At 53.6% G+C, this 19,994-nt stretch overlaps 1 protein-coding gene across 2 annotated transcripts in view; it reads left to right on the top strand.

The window, feature by feature from the left end:
- Positions 1-1,224: 1,224 nt before the first annotated feature.
- The window catches only part of Psd2 (pleckstrin and Sec7 domain containing 2), a 55,835-nt gene continuing 37,065 nt past the window's right edge, over positions 1,225-19,994 (top strand). For both annotated transcript variants that reach the window (XM_045133183.1, XM_004652557.2), the window contains exons 1-3: positions 1,225-1,352; positions 16,910-17,340; positions 19,268-19,717. In XM_045133183.1, coding sequence (XP_044989118.1) covers positions 16,943-17,340; positions 19,268-19,717 — 848 coding nt within the window. In that variant the 5' untranslated portion in view covers positions 1,225-1,352; positions 16,910-16,942. The remainder of the gene's footprint in view (positions 1,353-16,909; positions 17,341-19,267; positions 19,718-19,994) is intronic.

Below are 19,994 nucleotides of genomic sequence, written 5' to 3'. Positions count from 1 at the left end.
CCCCAGCTCCCTTTACCCTGGGGACCCTCCTCAGTGAGGTTGTGTTATTCACCTGGGGGGGGGGGGGGCTCATGAAGGCCCCAGTCAGCCCCTGTGGCCTGGGGAAGGACACGTGCCTCAGGGTATTCCTACCCATTCTGTGGCTCTTACAGTCTTCCACTCCCCTGAGTAAGAGTTCACTGAACACTGCAGGACCAGGTTCCATCCCTGTGGAGGAAGGGAAGATCCTGGGTGTGGTGAACAGCCCTCCTGGGTGAGGTGAAGATGGCCTCCTGTGCTCTCCCTCTCCCAACAATTGGGACTGTCCACCTTCCCTCCTGCTCTTCTTAGATCCTAGGGTTGGGGGTCCACCAGCATCTCTCTGAGAGGCAGGGTCTTGCTCCATAAGATTCTCACAGTCAGAATTCCTCAACCTTCCCACTGGGAGCTGCGGTCCTGAGGTGAGGGGGCCTTCAAGGTCATGACTATTAACTGGGGAGAGGCCAGGGCAGGTCCCTTGGGAGGTGGTTTCCACACCCCTGAGAGCTCTCCGTTTCCCTTTGTCCCTTACCTTGGTCTGCTTCAGGTGGCTTCCCTGACCTGGCCCTGAGCCTAGCAACAGGCTTGGATCTGATACACACCCACCTCCACTGGGGGTCTCTCTCCTTTGTCCCTTTTCTCTCCTGCCCCTTCCAGCTCTCCCCAACTCCCCTGTCACTCTCAAGTATGTCAGTACCTGGGGGGTCACCTCCCCTCTGAGACCCTCCCGCTAGGCTTCCTTCACCCCTCTCGTCTAGGGCCAGGAGTGGGTGTTTGGGGGCTGGGGCCAAGGAAGGACAGACCCTCTCCGCAGCTGAGGACGGAGGTGGGGGATGCGGTGTCCCCCCACCCCCCCAGGGCCAGAGAGGACCTTTGCCCTACGGATCAGTGGTTGGTCTGGCTGGGTGTTCGACTACAGCGACCCTGCGGGTCTGGGAGGGGGCGGAACCTCGCGGCGCTCCCCTCCCCCGCTTTCTTAAAGGGCCCCGCGCGGGCCAGGGTGGGCGGCGTCCTGCCCGGCGGGCGGGCGCCCCGCACAAGGTGGGGCGCAGGGTGCCGGGGCGTCGCGGGCGGGCCCGCTGGGTGGCCGGCGTCTCTCCCGGCTGCGCGCGCCCGCTGGCTCCCCGCCCTTCCCGCTCCTCCCTCCTCCTCCTCCGCCTCTCCTCCTGCGCCCGTCCCTCCCTCCCTCCCTCCAGCCGTCATTCCCTCCTCTTCCCGGCTCAGCCTCTCCACCGCCGCGGCTCCAGCACCTGCGGGACCGAAGCGGGCGCGGGGAGCTCCGCGGGTCCAGGGGCGGCATCCACATGGCCCCGCCGTGACCCGGGACCCGAGCGGTGAGTGAGGCCCCCCACCGGGACGCCGGGCCCCCCAGGCCCGCGTGCTCCGGACCCCGCCCCGCCCCTCCTCTCTGGGGGTCCCTTGGGCCCCCGAAGGGAGCTGCGGAGGGAGAGGGGCGCAGGCTGGGTGGCGGGAGCCGCCCTCCGCCCCGTGCCCGCGGGGGTCTGCTAACAAAGCTACATTTCGAGATCAATTCGGCCGAGGCTGGAGCACGCAAAGGATGCGGTTGTCATGGAGATAGGGCCGAGAGAGGAAGCCCAAGATGGTCAGGACCGGGCGGAGAGAGTAGGGGTGCCCCTGAGAGCCCCAGTCCCGCCTGCAGGGAGGGTCGGGGCTGCCGGCCCAATTGTCTCCAGGGTTCTGCCTCCCGGTCCCCTCCCCCTTTTGTATAATCCGAGTGTCCGCGTGTGCATTGACGGGGTGCCGCTGGCAGTTTGGTGGTCCATGGTCCGGTGTTGTGCGTGCTGGGGCCTGTCAGAGATCACCCCCACAACCGGAGTGGCTTTGAGAATTGATTTCTGTTTCCAGTTTCCCAACTTTGACAGGCAGGCTTGGAGGCCAGGCCTCCCAGGCTCTGCTAGAGCTGGGGCTGCCATGGGGGCGTGGCAGGCGACAGGCAAGGCTTGGCGGCCCCGTGTGGCTGTGGCAGCACCGGGGAGGGAGGGGTCCTTGGAGTGGGCTGCTGGGTCTGGGTGGGGCAGCGCATCCACATGTGGCGACCACCTTGCCCATCTGGCCCCTTCCTAGATTCCTTCCGTCCCTGGAGGATCTGGGGCTCCCTGGAATAAGACCTAGGGGTATTGTTTCCTCCGCACAGGCCCTGGGGGCTACTGCCCAATGCCAACCCCTTTGTCTTGGGGCCATCTTGTGGGGCCCAGAAAGAGAGCTGGGGACGGATGCAGCATTTGTAATGGTAGAGGGTGTGAGACTCCTGACGAGCAGGCAGGGCTGGCGGGGCCCAGGGAGACAGATCCAGGTTTGACCAGTCCAGGAGCGCAGTTCCTGCCTGGAGGGGGAATCCCTCTTCCAGAGCCCCAAGGAAAGAGCTGTTTAATGAGTGCTACTCAGGCATTCTGAAGGATGATGGGCCAGGGGCGCGAGGACCACCACCAAGCCCACCCCCAGCCCTGGGCAGATGCAGTTCTTGGAGTCCTCCCCGGAGAAGCTGTGTGTGACCCGGGACCTCTAGATCAGGAAAATGGGGCAACTGTTCCCTCTGACCCCGCAGGGCTCTGCAGACAGCTGCCCTCCCAGAGCCCCTTCTCTTGACACATGGTGTTAGGGACTTAAAAAAAAAAAAACTTTTATTGACAACTTCTGTAAGTACAGACCACAAACCAGAATAATTCCCTCCCACCATTCCCATTGTCCCCCTCTCAAACCCACCTTCCATTGAATCCCTTCTTCTTTCCAATTAGTTTCTTGTGTTGTTAGGGACTGGGTTTTGAGTGGGGTGACTACAAAGTTTGGTACTGGTGGACCATGGCAGGCCCTTAGGATGTAACCAAAGCTCTCAGGGGGTTCCTACATAGGGGGCGAGTGGGTGTGGTCAAGCTAGAAGGAGAGGGATGGCTGAGGTGTCCTTGGATGGGCTGTTCTACTGGTGTGGTTTGCATCTTTGCAGGATTGAAGTCTCAATGCTTGTGTGATTTGTCCCCGCGGCTCTGGGAATACCCTGTGTGCCCAGGGGAGAGGTCTCCCCTGTGTCATCCTGGTCTGACCACTGGGCGGGGGCAGACCTGACCTATAGTGCCCACCCTCCAGAGTTGTTCTCAGGGAGAGGGAGCAAGGATATCTGGGAAGGACTTCCTGCCTTTTTTTCCTTATGTGTGGTAATGCATATGTGTGTGCCCATGTGGTGTCCTGTGTTCTGTTGTAGTGAGGTGTGCTCACCTTCAGTGCCTGGAGTAGAATGAGTGTGGGCTCCATTGTGCTTCTCCATTCTTATTTGAGCCAGTCTCTTGCTGGTCCTGGAGCTTACTGTCTCTTTCTTTCTTTTTTCTTTTTGAGAGCTCTTAGATTTTTGCTCCCCTACAGGATTGGGGATGCACGCATGCATGGCCATGCCCAGATGCTTACGTGGGTCCCAGGGATCAAACACTCCTCAGGCTCCCATTCATGCTTGCCAGGGAAGTTTTCTTAACAGCTGAGCCAGCTTCCACTTCCTGGTCTGTTTTTTGTTTGTTTTCAAGGTAAGATCTCATTCTAGTCCAGACTGACCTGGAATTCACTCTGTAGCCCCAGGCTGGTCTTGAAGTTATGGCATCCTTCAACATCAGCCTCTCAAGTGCACCACTGTGCCTGACTTCCAACTTCCTGCTTTAAAATATAGTTATTTAATAAAAGAGATACTAACGGACAGAGGGAGGGGATATGATGGAGAGCAGAGTTGTGAAGGGAAAATGGGGGAGGGGAGGGAAATATGATTTATTGTCTGTAAGTATAGAAGTTGTCAATAATTTTTAAAAATATGGTTATTTAATTTGAGAGGGGGGTGGGGAAGAGGAAGAATAGAGGTACACTAAGACCTCTTGTCACTGAAAATGAACTCCAGATGCATGTTACTTTGGGCATCTGGCTTTATGTAGGTACTTGGGAATTGAAATCCTGGGCTGTCAGGATTTTCAAGAAAGTGCCTTTAACTGTTGAGACAACTCTCCAGCTCAACTTCCTGCTCTTGCCAGAACTCAGAGAGAAGGTCTAGGGGATGTCATACCCTATCCAATTTCCATCTATGAATCGTGGCCACTGTGCAGGGTACTTAACATGTATGAGCCTTCAGAGGGTGGTAACTCCATAGTTCCCATTTTGTGGAAGAGCATATTGAGCTGGAGATTTGTCTGCTTGAAAAATTTGGCTAGCCGGGCGTGGTGGCGCATGCCTTTAATCCCAGTACTCGGAGGCAGAGGTAGGAGGATTGCTGTGAGTTCGAGGCCACCCTGAGACTCCATAGTGAATTCCAGGTCAGCCTGGGCTAGAGTGAGACCCTACCTCGAAAAACCAAAAAAAAAAAAAAAAAAAAAAAGAGAGAGAAAAAAGAAAAATTTGGCTAATGGCCTGGAGAGATGGCTCAGCGTTTAAGGTGCTTGCTTGCCTGCAAAGCCTAATGAACAGGGTTCGATTCCCCAGTCCCCATGTAAAGCCAGATGCAGAAAGTAGTGCAGGCATCTGGAGTTTGTTTGCAGTGCTGTGGCATGCCCATTCTCTCTGTCTGTCTGTCTATCTGTCTTCTCTCTATCTTTCTCTGCTTACAAGTAAACAACATATTAAAAACAAAAACCCTGGCTAAGTAGCGAGGCAGGACTTCTACCTAGGCCGAACTTTACAATGTTCAGACCTGTGTCCTTAGCCACCACCTCTTCTCCGAAGATAAAACTTAGGACAGGGAATCTCTGCCCATGAATCTCTCCATTTGGGCAGGAGTGACCTTGGGGGATGCCAAAGCCCTACACTGGGGTCTCCTGGGGAGGTAGGATGAAGGCATCCTTCTTCGGATGTCAGCCGATTCAGCTTCCCTCAACAGACGATGCTCTAGACCTCTTCTGCCAGATGGCCTTTTCCAGGAAAATCTGTTTTGAGCAGTATCTTATGTCTGGGGCTCCATATTTAGCCTGGCTCCTTGCATAGGAGGATACACTCAGGCTGTTGCCCCTGGAAGGATATTTGAGAGGTGGGGTGGGCTGGGCTGACACCTTGCCACAGTTTGGCAGAGGTGAGGAAGGGCCCATGGTCCTGTCCTGACTGAGAGCTGCCCTGCTGGTTTCCCTGGGGCCCGGCTGCATCCTGAAAGCCCTGTTCTCTATGTGGCTTTGCTCACAGGGGTTTCTGGCCTCCTACACCCGGCTTTGCCCTGGGGCTATGCCTGCTTTGCATGGGTGACTCCATGTCTAGCCCAGGGCAGGCTTATGAGCCAGCTTGCCTGGTTTGTGGGCTGCTCAGAGGCAGGAGTAGACAGGAGTATCCTTTTCCTTCCCCGCCTCCTGCTTAGAGAGCCCATCTCGTGGCAGTCCTCTTTGGTGCGTTTTCCTTCACCCTCTTCCTCCTGCTGCCTTACTAGCTTGTCATACCCTATAGTCCGATGAACGCCCACCGTTACCTTGTTCACCTAGAAGCCTAGGCTTCCTAAAGCTAACATTTGGCCACGTTTGTTCTCTCTCTGTCTCTGTCTCTCTCTTACAGTCTTAAAAAAATTTATTTATTTATTCGTTAGAGAGAGATGGTGGTGGGGGGGAGAGCAGGTGCCAGGCCTCTAGCCATTGCAAAGGAACTTCAGGCGCATGTGGCACCTTGTGCATCTTGCTTGTGTGAGATCTGGGGAATTGAACCTGGGTCCTTAGGCTTCACAGGCGAGCACCTTAACTGCTAAGCTATCTCTCCAGCCTCTTTCTTTCAATCTTTTGAAAGTTGCAGATGGACATTATAATATTTTACCTCAAAATACCCTAGCATGAATTTTCTGAGTCAAGGACATTTTTTCCCTGCAAAATGGCTATGCTGTTATCATCCCTGAGAAATTTAGTAATGATGTAATTTGACCTAATATTTAGTTCATATTGGAGTTTCTCTAGTTGTCCCAGTAATCTCCCTGTTAGCTGTTGAAATTTTCTTTTGATCAAGGAGCATACATTTAGTTTTTATGTTTTCAATTTGGATTAATCCCTGACTTTTCTTTTTCTCCTTGGAGACAGTCTTGTGTAGCCCAAGCTGGCCTTCAACTCATTTCATATCAGAGATTGACCTTGAATTTCTGATCTTCCTGTTTCTACCTCCGAAGTGCTAGAATTACAGGTGTGCACCACCAAACCCAGTTTATGTTGTGCTGGGGATGGAACCAGGGCTTTGTGCACAAGAGGCAAGCATTCTACCAACCAAGCTAGATCTCCAGCGCAAATCCCCTGAGTTTGAAACAGTTTAAAATTTATCTTAAAATTGTCAATTTTGAAGTCTTGTGGCGTCCTCCACATTCTGAATTTGTTTTCTTGCTTGCTGCTTCTGACCATATTCAGGTTAAACATTTGGGGCATCTCCCATAGGTGGTGATGTGTCCTCTGTGTCACACCACATGGTATCTGCCTGTCCTAAGATAGGCGGTGGTATGTTAGGCCGTTTGTCTCAGGGTCTCTTCACTTTAGCCCTGTTTCTCCTCTTTAACTATCTCTAGAAGTTTTACACACATGGGCATCCCTGCACCAGGGATGTGCATCTCCACATCAGCAAAACTGATTAAACATTTTATCATCAGATGCCAGAGAAAAGAGATCCAGTGGACACTGATTAGTCTTGTAGCTTCAGTGGGGCAAGTGTGGTGGATGAGGGGAGAAGGAAGGACTGCGATAGGAGCAAGGGGGAGGAGGGTCATGGAGGAGAAGGGCTCAGACCATCGCTGACCTGGAGCTCTTCCCCTAGGAGCCTGGGAGCTCCTGTAAGGTCTCTTTGAGGCTGGTGATGGGGAAGGTGCTCTGAGGGGAGGGGTTAAATTGGTTGGGTCCGTGAAGACCAGTCAGGTGGCTGTGATGTTTGCAGCGCAAGGTGCTGGGGAGCTGGGCGCAGGCCTGCTCTGTGTGCGACAGGCTTCATGGAGAGGATGAGCTGGGCGGCTGGCTGGTCTTCTGGGTCAGGAGTCCGGAGAAGGAAGGGATGGAGAAAGAGACTGGAGGCAGATGGACAGTTCCATTGTCGGGCTAGAGGCAGAGAATGGGTGACTGCTGGCGGCTTGGGAAGTATAATGGTGACTTTGAGTGTGCGAGGTCTGAGGCGCCTTCTGCATCAGAAGGATGTGCATCTAAAGAAGCTCCTTCCCTCTCTGAAGATCCTCGGTGATGAGGACCTGGGAACACCTCACACCACACGCGGTGGGAGTGGGTGGTGGGTTTCCAGGCACCTGCAGGGGGACTTGAACAGAGGAGGGGCAACTCAGAGGTAGCTGCCCTTGCAGAAGTCAGGCGACACTCTCTTGCAGATTATATAACATCTGCTGCTGCTGCTCCTCCTCCTTCTTCTTTTTTATTTTTTCCAGGTAGGGTCTTACTCTAGCCTGGGCTGACCTGAAACTCACTCTGTAGTCCCAGGCTGGCCTCGAACTCACAGCGATCCTCCTACCTCTGCTCCCGAGTGCTGGGATTAAAGGCGTGGGCTACCTCATGTGGCTTCCACTTCCTTCTTTAGACTTGGCAAAATCTGACCCTAGTGAAACCCAGAGTTTGGCTAACTCCAGCCTGCGGACAACCACAACTGAACAGACTGCTTTCACTGTAAACCGAGGCCACATAGTCACACAGGCCTGGGGCTACCCAGCACTCCCTGCACTGCTTTGCCCCTTGCTAATGGCTGCTTCATACTGCCTCTTCAGATCTCAACCAGCCTCTTCTTGCGCACCTCCTTAGCACTATGCTCAGGCATCCTCCAGTTTCTGCCCCTGCCCTGCCTTCCTCCGACCACTGTGGGTTAGGTATCTTGTCCCTGCCTAAGGCCTCTACCTGTGCACCAGATCTTGTCCCCCTTGTGCCTGTTTGAGGACAGTGCCCTTCTGTATCACTGGTTCCCCCTCTCTACTAGATCATGTTATTTCTTCTCAAAAAGTTCTCCCTTGTCTTCTCCAGCCAGCGCAGCTCTCTCTGTTCTATCCTCTCCAGCCAAGTTCCTAGAAAGGATATCCAGGCTAGTTCTCACTCTCTTTCTGATTCCACTCCAGTCGGATGCCCATCCCTGCACTCCCCTGACCTCTTCTCAAGGTCACCAGTGACCCCATGCTGCTGTACCAGAGCCCAGTCCCTGGTCTTCGCCTCCTTGGCTTCCAGGGCACTCATTCTCCTGTTACTTTTCTTGCTGCTGTGACAAAGTACCTCACAAAAGCAACTTAAGGAAGGAAGGGTTTATTTTGGCTCACCATTTTGGGGCACAGTCCATCATGGTGGGGATGCACGGAGGCAGGAACTTGAGTTGGCTGGCTACACTGCATACACACTGAGGACCAAGAGATGGACGCTGCTCCGCTCTCTTTTATTCAGCCCACGGCTCCAGCCCGCAATGGTATCACGCACATTCAGGGCAGGTCTTCCCACCTCAATTAACCCAATGGAGGAACTCTCTCACAGACATGCCTGGAGGTTTGCTTTCATGACAATTCTAAATCCCATCAAATTGACAGATTAACTACGTCTTTAATCCCAACACTTGGGAGGCAGATAGGTGGATTGATGTGAGTTTGAGGCCACCTTCAGACTATATAGTGAATTCCAGGTCAGCCTGGGCTACAGTGAATCTCTACCTTGAAAAAAAAAAAAAAAAAAGAGATTAACTACCACAGACTCCCACCTTGTGGGCTGCTTCTCAGCGCGGTTGCTGGCTCCCTCCCCTCCTTGATATGGGACCCCTCCCCCCCCCACAGGACTTGACCCCTGCATAGCTGCCTTGCCAGGACTTCACATGCTCTCATCCAGGTCTGCCAGCACCCATGTCTGTGTCCCCAGCCTTGCCTTCTCCCCCGAGTCCCAGGAACCTCTCTCCACCTCAACTTTCAGGTCTACCAGACAGCTCGAACTCAACTTCTCCAACATGGGGCTCCCATCTTCCCCCCAGATCTGCTCTAACCCACTCTTCCCCTTTTCCAGACTGCTACCTCCATATGTTTGGCTGCTCAGGGTCTTAACTCCCCTGCCCTTGTCCCTTGCACTGCTCATTGAGGCATGAAGTTTGACCAGTGCCCAGCTTTCTCCTCAGTGGGCCAAGGGTGACAGAACTGCAATCATAGAATGCTTACTTCCTGCCACATGCTGACATTCTAAAGCAGAGCAAGGAGAGGCCAGGAAAAAGGTGGGATGGTGAGGAAGGGGAGGAGTGGCAGGAAAGTTAAAAGGCTCTAAACAGTGATGGGCTATGGAGGGTGGGGAAGAAGACCACAGGGGAAGGAGGGTGGAGGGTGGAGGGTTTCTTTGGGGGTGCCAGTGTGGGCAGAGAGGGGAGGGTGGAATTCTTGGTCACTTCTCTCTTTGTCTGTTTTGTTGTTGTTGTTCTTTATTTGTTTGTTTTTGTTTTTTGAGCTCACTCAAGCTGGCCTGGAATTCATTATGTAGTCTCAGAGTGGCTTGAACTCATACTCATGATGATCCTCCAACCTCTGCCTCCCAAGTGCTGAGATTAAAGGCATGTGCGACCATGGCTGGCTTGGTCACCTCTCTTGGTTGTTCAAGGAGACTAGGGTAATTGCCCTGACTTTGGCTACCTCCCTCCCTCCACACCCCTCCAAGGAGGGCTGGTTGGCAGGACTTGTACCTGGTCAGTCTCCTGTAGCTCCAGGATCTGACTTGGCACAAAGACCATGTGTCAGATGTGGGTTCTGGAAGCAGGATGAGTCCCAGGTGCCCTCTGAAGTTGGTGGGAGGCAGAGCAGCAGTAAAGTGACAGTAGATTCCCTGCATCAGGCAGGACAGCCTGGTGCTTTGTGGATTTAGGGTGTAGGGCTCACCTTGCAGGGAGGTCAGCAGGGGATGGAGTTGCCTGTTCTACAGGTGCTTTGGGATTTGACCGCAGACATTGTGGATTTCATTAGTGTTAAGGGCCTCCAAAGCCACATGCACATATATGCAAATACTAAGCAAATGAGGGTGCCAATTGGCTGAGGGGCAGAGGAGAGAAACAAGCTGGAATATGTCAAGAAATGACCTTTGTGGAGTGGCCTTCAGAGTCCCAGTGGGCACTTGCAGATGGATGCAAATGTGTACCCATCCCTGGGGCCCTCTGACTGTCCAACCGTGACAGAGAGGCCTTTTGGACCACTATAGCCCAAGGCAGAGGCTGGTTCTCTAGCAGCTGACCAGAGGTGGGGATGAGTCACTGCCTGATGGGGATAAACGCTTTGAGGGGAGGTCCAGGTTCCGGCTTTTACTTGACATCTGATGTGGTCCATGTGACATGAGATGGGGAGACAGATGTGAGATTGGCTCTGGGTGGAAGTGCTGGTGTGGCCAAGGTTGTGGGGTCTCTGCCTATCTGAGGAAGGGTAAGGGTTCCCTCTGTCTTTCCACTTGGCTCCACAGGAGTTGTTCTCTTTCCTGCCTCATGTTGGGCCCCTGGAGCCCTTGTCTTGGAACCTGCTCTGTCAGCTGTCAGGAACGACTATGTCCAGAGCTGAACGGCCTGTGCTGTGTGCTGCTCTTCTGGGCACCACTGCTGGGGCCCAGGGCAGCAGTGAGGCAGGTGCTATTAGCATGCCTCATTTTATGGAGGTCACAGTGCTGGTGGGGAGCAGAAAAGTTCCCGAGGCTCCTGGGCAGACTCCATATTATCCTAGGATCCTCCCTGGGAATTGGGATGTTGAGATACGTGTCGAGTTTAACCTGACCTGGGGAGTGGGGTGCCTGGAGTTCTAGGTCAGGAGGAGACTGATTTCTATCCCTTGGCTAGCAGAGGCTGGTGGTGGGAATGGGTGGGGAGCTGTGTGATCCAGTGACCCCACCCAGGGGTCTTCTAGGTGTCCTGTTACCCATGCTATCAGTGGTTCAGCATGTTCCTGTGGATCTCTGGAGTGCCCAGGCCTGACCAGCTTGAGCCCCAAGCTTATGAGGGGCAGAGCTGGCTGGGGTCTCTTCTGAGTACTCCTCCCTGCCAGCCAGCCCTTCACTTTTATTGTCATGGTTCCTCCCCCCACCCCCAAGATAGAGTCTTGCTGTAGGCCAGGCTGACCTGGAATTCACTATGTAGTCTCAGGGTGGCCTTGAACTCATGGCAATCCTCCTACCTCTGTCTCCTGAGTACTTGGATTAAAGGCATGTGTGACCACACTGGATATTGTCATGTTTGGTGCCCTTGTCTCTCTCTGAAGAACCTAATTATGGAGCCTTGTGCTAACATCTAGATATGCCAGGAAGCCTGTTAGTACAGCAGGAATGGTGGGGAAGCAATGGAGCCAGTGGGGAGGGTGTTCAAGGGCAGACAACAGGTCTAAAAGTGAAAGCTTTCCCTCTTTGTTTGCCAGGGTACCCTGGGGGAGCTCTCTTTAATGTCTGCTGTCTTAGGTGGCAGGTTCTTGGGGACTTGGCAGATCGGGACTCAGGTCTTGGGCCTATGCATGGGCTGTAGGGGCCTGTGAGCCTCCCCCGATAGACCGAGGGTGTTGTGTGTATGTGAGAGTCCATCTTGGAGGAGCTCCCGGTGCCATCAGGTGCTCCTGGCTTGGGAGTGCCCCAAATCTAATATATGTGGGCAAGTAAGGCCAGAGGGAGGGTTCATCTGTCCAAGTTCCTCAGCACAGTGAAGGCAAAACCAGAGGGGCTTAGCTCCCAGGCCCTTCCCTGGGACAGCTGACGGGTCAGCTTTATCTCGATACTGATGTTCCCAGCCCCTTTTGCATGCTGAGCCTGCATCCAGCACCCTTGGACACTGTGCAAGCTTAGATTCTGCCTGTTCCAGGCAGTGCTCAGCTCCCACTCACACCATGTGGGCTCTACCTGAGCATCTATCCCTTTCTGCTACTGGGTACAAACAGCTATGGTCAATGTGGGTGCTTCTCTTCCCTATCACTATCCCAGCCTGAAGGGCTGAACTGACCCTACCTTGACTCTAGATTTTCCACTCTGGATGCCCAGTGATGTAGTCTGGCTGCCCTTAAACTTGCAGGTCTGTAGGATCCTCACCCTAAGTTGCCCCCCAGAGGAACTGCTTCATTAAGGCTGCCTACTTCCTTCTGTGCATGTTTTTGCACACATATAAACTCACACACACCTGTTGTGTGCAGACAGACGCACAGGTGCTTGTGCCCATACACTCACCCTATATTCCACAGAGCAAGTGGGCCTGGAGCCTCCTGCTGGCCTCACCTCTCACCCTGTCCTAGGGTTTCTCACAGCTCCTGACTTGGACCTCAGGATTGAAAGGATCATAGGATTGTCCCTTCCTACAGTGGCCTTGCTACTTTTAGCTTTATGACTTGGGGCACAAGGTTGAGATCTTGTTTAGCTCCTGCCTAAAACAGAAATGATGATTAATCCAGGTCACTCAGTCAACAAATATTTATAAAGTAGCCCTGTGTGCTGACCATAGTGTAGGCGATGGGGGCATCTATGAACGTGCAAAGTCCCCACTTTCACTGGACTGACATCCTACTGTCAGGGAAGAGGGCAGGAAGTACGTAACTGGATAGGAAGGGAAGTTTTCGTCCTGTTTGGGGTTTTGAAGCTTTGAGGAGTGTGACAGCATGCAGGGTGGTCATAGAGGACCTCTGTGGGACGAAGCACCAGAATTGAGCCTTAAATGGCAGCAGAGATAGTCGTTTAAAGATCTAGAGAAAGGTCTGGAGAGATGGCATAGTGGTTAAGGCACTTGCCTGTGAAACCCAAGGACCCAGATTCAATCCCCCAGGACCCATGTAAGCCAGATGCACAAGATGACACATGTGACTGGAATTCATTTGCAGTGACTGGAGGCCCTGGTGTGCCCATTATCCCTCCCTTTCTTCTTTTTTTCTCTTAAATAAACAAACAAATATTTTTTTTTTAAAAAAAGATATACAGAAAGAACATTCTAGGCCATGAGTATAGCTGGTGCAAAGGCCCTGAGGTGGAAATGAGCTCAGAGAGCAAAAGACCCAGTGTGGCTAAGGTGGGGGTGGGGTGGGAGAGATGGGGAGCTCACAGCAGACTGAGCTCAGGAAGGCCCTTTTTAGGCCATGCTGAGGAGACTGGGCTTTCATCTAAGGTAATTGTTGGAGGCCTATGAAAGAGGAAAGCATTGTGTGATGTGATTTGTTTCTATAGCAGCTCTCAACTGCCATAGGGAGAGTGAGGAGGGGGCAGTGTTGACTCAGGAGCAGCTGAGACCCAGAAAGTATGTGGCTTGGCAGTCAACCTTGGCTTAGCCAGGGTTCCACTATCATCACAGTCTCCATCACAGCTGGTGATGAAAAAGGCTGCTGAGCCCAAGGTCATTCCAAGGGCTCTAGGTAGTTAAAGCCCTCCCTGGAAAAAGGCCTGGATCAGTATGAGAGACACAGCAGGGATCTTGGCTACTGCCAACCTGTCATTTGTAGGTATCTCCTTGGGATGGACATCTGGCGGCCCAACTCTGGTCAGCAAAGCTGGAGTCAGAAGTGCTGCTGCTTTGGGCTGGCCCTCCTGGTTGAGGATTTGGGGCTTTGGCCTCATGGGAGGGTCTGCGGAGGGGCCTGGAAGCCCAGCCTATGCCTTCACCCTCCTGGCTCCAGAGGCGAGTGCTCCTGATCACCCACTGTGGAGTCTCGGGGAAAGCTTCTCTGGGCTCTGTGCCTCAGTTTCTTCACTTGTCATATGTGATGGAGAATGGAGTGGAGCTGATGTTCACTTCTGACCTCTCTGTTGAGCTTGCTCTTCTGTAGATCATAGCTCCCTAAACCTACCTACCTATCTGTCTGTCTTTCTTTCTTTCTTTCTTTCTTTCTTTCTTTCTTTCTTTCTTTCTTTCTTCCTTCCTTCCTTCCTTCCTTCCTTCCTTCCTTCCTTCCTTCCTTCCTTTCTTTTTCTTTCTTTCTTTCTTTCTTTCTTTCTTTCTTTCTCTCTCTCTCTCTCTCTCTCTCTCTCTCTCTCTCTCTCTCTCTCTCTTTCTTTATTTTCGAGTTAAGATCTCACTCTAGCCCAGGCTGACCTGGAATTCACTATGCAGTGTCAGGGTGGCCTCAAACTCACAGAGTTCCTCCTACCTCAGCTTCCAGAGTGCTGGGATTAAAATCATGTGCCACTATGCCTGGCCTCCCTCAACATTTATGATATTAACTTCTCCCACCAGACCTGGGGAGGAAAGCAGAGGGAACTCTCTTATTCTGCAGATGGCTTCATACAGGCCAGGGGCAGTAGTGGTTCTCTGGTCACATTGAGGTTCAAATGAGGACTTGGGGCATTGTTTCATACCTCTGCTCTGAAGCTTCCCCTTTGTGAGTCCCTCCTGGGGCTCAGCTACTCTGGGTTTAACTGGCCCTCATCCCAGGCAGGGATTCTGGGCCCCCTGCCCGGAGTAAAGTTCAATGGTATCCCTTGTCTGTTCAGCCCCGGAACCAAGGCTACAGGCCAGTACCCAGTGTTGGCAGAACCTCCATTCTGCTCCCAGCTGCAGGAGGGCATGGCAAGGCAGGTAGGGCTGGATTAGCCTAAGGCAGCTGCTAGAAGTTGGGGGATGGCATAGGGGTCTCCCAAGGGGTCTTTGATTTACACCAGGTCCTGGTTTCGGGCTGGTGTAGACGGAACATCAAGTGAAGCCACTGGCACCCCGCCATGGCAGGCTTCACCTCTGTGCCTGGGTATTGGGAGCTTGAGGTGTCCAGCAGGGACAGGGTGGGTGGGGAGGGGGCTCAAGACCTGTGGCCCCGAGCTAGTGCCATGCTTGCCCTGGGATTCAGAGTAGACCAGAGGACACACACGCAGACAGCAAGCTGCAAGGCCCCATTTTCTCTCCTCCTGCCTTTCTACCTGTCCCCTGGAGTCTTAGCAGAGGAGGTGACCCGTTCTGCCTCCTCTGGGTACCCAACCAGAGGGAACTGATGGAAATAGCAACAGCAGCAACAGGGATATAGGGCAGATAGAAAGACTCCCTCATGTGGTGCTGAGCCCTGAGCGTCCTCGGCATCAGGGCTACATAGTCTAGAGAGTGACTTGCAGATGCTTTAAAATCTGGGCTTAAATTTTAGTAGGCAAACCTTATCTAGTAAAAGAGTCAGAACACTAGGGTTACAATTAGGTCTGTTTTCCCTGTCCTCTTCTATTCTGTGTGTGAAAACCCGGGGTCACGTGAATCGCAATCGGTCTGTGACAGCTGAGTTCCCTTAAAGACCCAGGAGTTCCCAGAGAGCAAGTCCCGCCTTCCTTTCTGTCCTCATGGAGGTGGGGGTCCTGCAGCCTCACTCTGGCTTCCTGCCCAGTGTGCTTCTCCAGGACTGGGGCAGGCCTGCCAGGGTTGTTTTTATTTTTGGGTGTGCATACGTTCGTGCATGCGTGTGTGTTTGGTTTTGTTTTTCGAGGTAAGATCTCACTCTAGCTCAGGCTGACCTAGAATTTACTAGGTAGTCTTAGGGTGGCCTTGAACTCATGGTGATCCTGCTACCTCTGCCTCCTGAGTGCTGGGATTAAAGGTGTGCGCCACCACGCCCGGCTTAAGGCAGTGCTTTAATGAGCCCTCAGGTGAGATTTAGGAGTGGGCCAGTAGAGGAACTTTTGGGCTCATGTCCTTGTCCCTGCACTGCAGCTGGTCCTGTGCAATCCAGGGAGGCTAGCCTGTCCCTCTCCCCCACTCTTTCCCTAAATGGAGGGGAATGCTCCAGGTTCTTGCTTCTGTGCAGTTCTTCAGGGTGTTGGAGGGCTGGCCTGTGTCCCTTACAGGGGTTATTGTGGAGGGTGGCCTACCCTAGGAAAGGCTGGGGAAGGCAGGGGAGGAGGGAAGAACAAGATCAAAACTCATTTGAAATGACCTCTGCCCTCCCAGCTGGGATGAAGTTGGGCAGGAAGCCTCTGGAAGTGTGGGTTGATCTGGGGTACAGCTGCAGCTTCAAGGACTCCCTTTATTTGACAGAAGAGAAGACCCAGCTCCAGACAGAGAGGAGTGGTGCTGGGTTGTGAAGCATGGTGGAGGACTGACCTACACTCCCATGGATCCGTGCAGAAAGTTGGGCGGAACAGTGCCTGGGTCCCTGGCAGTGCTCTCTCCAGAGTCCTTCCCGAGCCTCCCTCCATTCTCTTTTGGGGCCCTAGGCCCCTCCCTCCTTTCTCTTGGCACAGCTAGGTGCCGCCTCTGTGAGGTTGCCAGTGGCTCAGCTCTGCCCAGCACCCTGGACAGCGCCCCACGCGGGGTCATGGTGTCCCTGGCTTCACCCTGGCATCCCTGGAGTGCTCCTTGCCTGGATGAAGCTGCATTTCTGTAGACTTTAACTCCCCCTTAAAGGCAGTCCCCCATCCCAGTTCCCTTCACTAACCACAAAGATGTGCTTATTCGTCCCTCTTGCAGCCAGAACTAAGAACATGTGGAGCGGCACGCGGCTGGCTGCTGCTGCCAGGCTGGGACTTTTTTCTTTTCTTTTCTTTTTTTTTTAAGGCACGGTCTTACTCTAGCCCAGACTGACCTAGAAGTCACTCTGTGGTCCTGACTGGACTTGAACTCACAGTGATCTTACTACCTCAGACTTCCAAGTCCTGAGGCTAAAGGTGTGAACCACCAGACCTGGTGATTTTGTCACCAGTAGGTATGGAAAGGGATCTTCAGGGGGTGCTGGGCCCTTGCTCTGTTTCTCCCTACATGCGTCTTCCTCAGGGGTCTTTAGTAGATTCTGGAGGGTACAACAGAAACACAAGAGATAATGGGGAATGTAGGGGTTAGAGCACGGGGCCAGAGGAGCTGGGTGTGGGAGGGTGGCTTGTCTGATCAGGGAAATGAAGGAGCCTTGGCCTGAGCCCGTGTTCCAGTCAAAATGTTCCCAAGGAGGTCACCTTGTCCATCCCTTTTCCCTCAGGCAGGCTGCCCCAGCACTAGTTCCAAGGGCTTTGGACCCTCTGACCTCTGTCCTGTCTGACTGACCTGGGCTTCATTTCCCATCTTCTGTCAGGTTTTCTGGAGTCCCAGGGCCAGCGGGGTCAGGATGGAAGCAGTGGCTGCCACAGATGAAAAGCAGCTCCCATCTGCATCTGTACTGCCCAAGGAAGTCAGTGCCAGCCGGGACCCCAGCCTGGAGGCTGAGGAGGAGCTGGGGGTCCAGAATGGACTGGCAACCAGTGAAGGCTTGAGCAAGTGCCTCAGCAGTCCAGAGAATCAAAGGGGCACCACAGAGGACATGGAGGAGCTCCCAGAGGATCCAGATGTGGCCCTCCCCGCTAGTCTCAACTGCGGCCTATCCCTCACCAACGGTGTAGCCCTGGGACCAGATGTGAACATTCCGGAAGAGTCTATGGCATCCAGACCCTGGAGGGCAGGTGGGCTGGCAGAGGAGGAGGACGCCTCCAGGATCCTCTGTCCTGATGCTGAGGACCCTCAGCTGGGGTGAGTAGATGTCCTGAGATGGGCGCTCACTGCATTCCTCTCCGTGGCTGGGAATGGGAAGTCTCTGCCCTTGTTTTTCTGATACATAAAGCAGGGACTTCCCATTCGTATTTCATGCAGCTTCAGAGTGTCTGCGGAGCACAGAGCCATGAGTGGAATCCAGCGGCCAGTAGGCTTGTTGTGTCCCCCAGACCTTGCCCTCTTCCCAAACCATAAACAGTGTCTATAAGGGGCTGTACCCTTCCCTCTTAGCTGACATCGGCGTTCTAAGTCCTTTCAAAATGCCTTGGTGTGAAAGGTCCCCGGCCCATCCTCCCACCTGGAGATGGTTCTCCCAGCCTACAGCTGGCTGCAGGGATGCAGGCTTTCTGTGTTAAGCCCTCTAGTATCCTCTCCTGGGTATTCTATGAGAAATCTCACTTTTGTCCTAGTCATGGGAGTTGCAGCCATTTTTCTGATTCTTAGTAGAGGGGCGGAGAGACTGTTTTGGGGCTTCTTCTGGGCAAGGAAGGATGGGATGGGCAAATAATGGCCCCCAGTAGTGCTGGGAGGCGTGCAGACAGAATCCCTGGTGAATCCCTGCCTGGCCTGAATAGCCAAGTGTGCAGGAGGTGTGTGAACATTCATGGAGACACATATGTGTGAAGAGGAGCACAGGGGCATGTTGATATGCATATAGCTGTGTGGTTATGACTTGTGTGTATGTGGGTATGTAGGCAGAAAGGTCTCTAGGTCAGTGTAGGTAGGCATGCAAGTATGTAGGGCTGGGTGCCTGTGTGCATTGGGTGTGTATTGCCATGTGTCCATCCAGGCAGGGTCTAGGACAGACACCAGCAGCTGGCAGTGGGGTGGGAGCATCTTATTGATTTAATAAGGCTGAGTGTGGGCAGATGCAGGTTTGGAAATTGGGCTGAATGGTTCAAGCACCTGTCAGGGCCACACTTCAGATCTCAGTGACATGAGGGGTTGGGAGATGGGAATTCCATATTCAATTCTTGCAATGGGTGAGAGCCCCCTGCACCTCCAGAGTTGAGGTGCTGTCACATTGGAGTGTCTCTAATACCCAACCTGGGCCTGGCAGATTTTGGCCTTGTGAATATTTGGTTTGGGGAGCTGCGAAAACACACAGCGAACAGGGGAACAAACAGAATAGTGTGTGCTGCTCAGGATGAGGGTGAAAAGATCCTCTGGGGATCAGGCCTGAAGAGGATGGTCAGCCCCCTCACTCTTGCTGAAGGGGTGACTGGGAGACAAACCCTGAGGGCAGTGTGTCTGACTGAGCTCAGACCCTTTCCAGTGGGGCACAGCCAAACCACGATCCAATGTGACGATGTGAGTTGTGACGGGGTCATTGTCCATGCCGCTCTGGAAGCCCAGAGGAATCAGCCCACCAGGCTAGGCTAGGGTACAAGGCCTCAAATTTATTTTGACAAATATCTGCTGTCTACTGTAGGCCAGGCCCTGGGTTGGGTGACCTGTCTGTCCCTTTCATTGATGCATCCCCAGCCTAGCTTCTGGCCCCTAGTGTTCAGTGAAGTTTGGCTGAAAGAACAGTAATCAGGGTGCAGCCCACGCCTGCCCTCGGGCTTGTTTCTCGAGGAGCTTCCAGACACAGATTGGTGGTGTGGTCACCAGCCTCTGTTTGGGGCCACCCACACAGAATGGTGACTGGACCTTTGTACATTATTATTATTATAATAGTTTTATTTTTTTATTTGAGAGAGAGAACGAGGCAGAGGGAGGGAGGGAGGGAAAGAGAGAATGGGCAAGCCAGGGCCTCCAGCCATTGCAAACAAACTCCAAATGCATGCACCACCTTGTGCATCTGGGTTCTGGGGAATTGAACCAAAGTCCTTTGGCTTTGCAGGCAAGCACCTTAACCACTAAGCCATCTCTCCAGCCCTGACTGGACCTTTGTATCCCACAGGCTGGATGGCCCTGGGGAGCCAGATGTGCGGGACGGCTTCAGTGCCACATTTGAGAAGATTCTGGAGTCCGAGCTGCTGCGGGGCACCCAGTATAGCAGCCTTGACTCTCTAGATGTGCTGAGCCTCACTGATGAGAGCGATAGCTGTGTTAGCTTTGAGGCCCCCCTCACTCCCCTTATCCAGCAGCGGGCCCGAGACAGTCCTGAGCATGGGGCTGAACTGGGCATTGGGGACATGGGACCTGAGGGGCCCCTGGGGGCTGCTGGTGGTGGTGATGGGGAGCTGGGCAGCCCCCTGCGGCGCTCCATCTCCAGTAGCCGCTCAGAGAACGTCCTGAGCTGCTTGTCTCTCACATCGGTGCCCAATGGGTTCCATGAAGATGGGTCTGGGGGCCCGAGCGGGGACGATGAAGATGACGAGGACACGGATAAGCTGCTGAACTCAGCCAGGTGAGGCTGGGCCAAAGCTGGGAGCTGGAGGTGGGGCAGGGCACTAAGTAGGTGGATCAGCTGAGACCCAGAGGAAGCAAAGCGTATTGGGGTGACCCAGCGTTCCAGGTTAACAAGTCCTCTCCAAGGTCACTTTGTCCATCTTCTGCATGCAGACTTGCCACTCAGCTCTTTTGGTCTTCTCAGCTCCATGGGGCTGAGATCTGTCCCAAGGGCATGGCCTCATCTGTGGTTTCACCTGAGCGGCTCTTCCGGAAGAGCGGCTCGATGCCCTCCC

Source organism: Jaculus jaculus, chromosome 13, assembly GCF_020740685.1.
Source record: "Jaculus jaculus isolate mJacJac1 chromosome 13, mJacJac1.mat.Y.cur, whole genome shotgun sequence".
Lineage (NCBI taxonomy): Eukaryota > Metazoa > Chordata > Mammalia > Rodentia > Dipodidae > Jaculus > Jaculus jaculus.
This window is presented reverse-complemented; position numbering and strand designations above follow the sequence as displayed.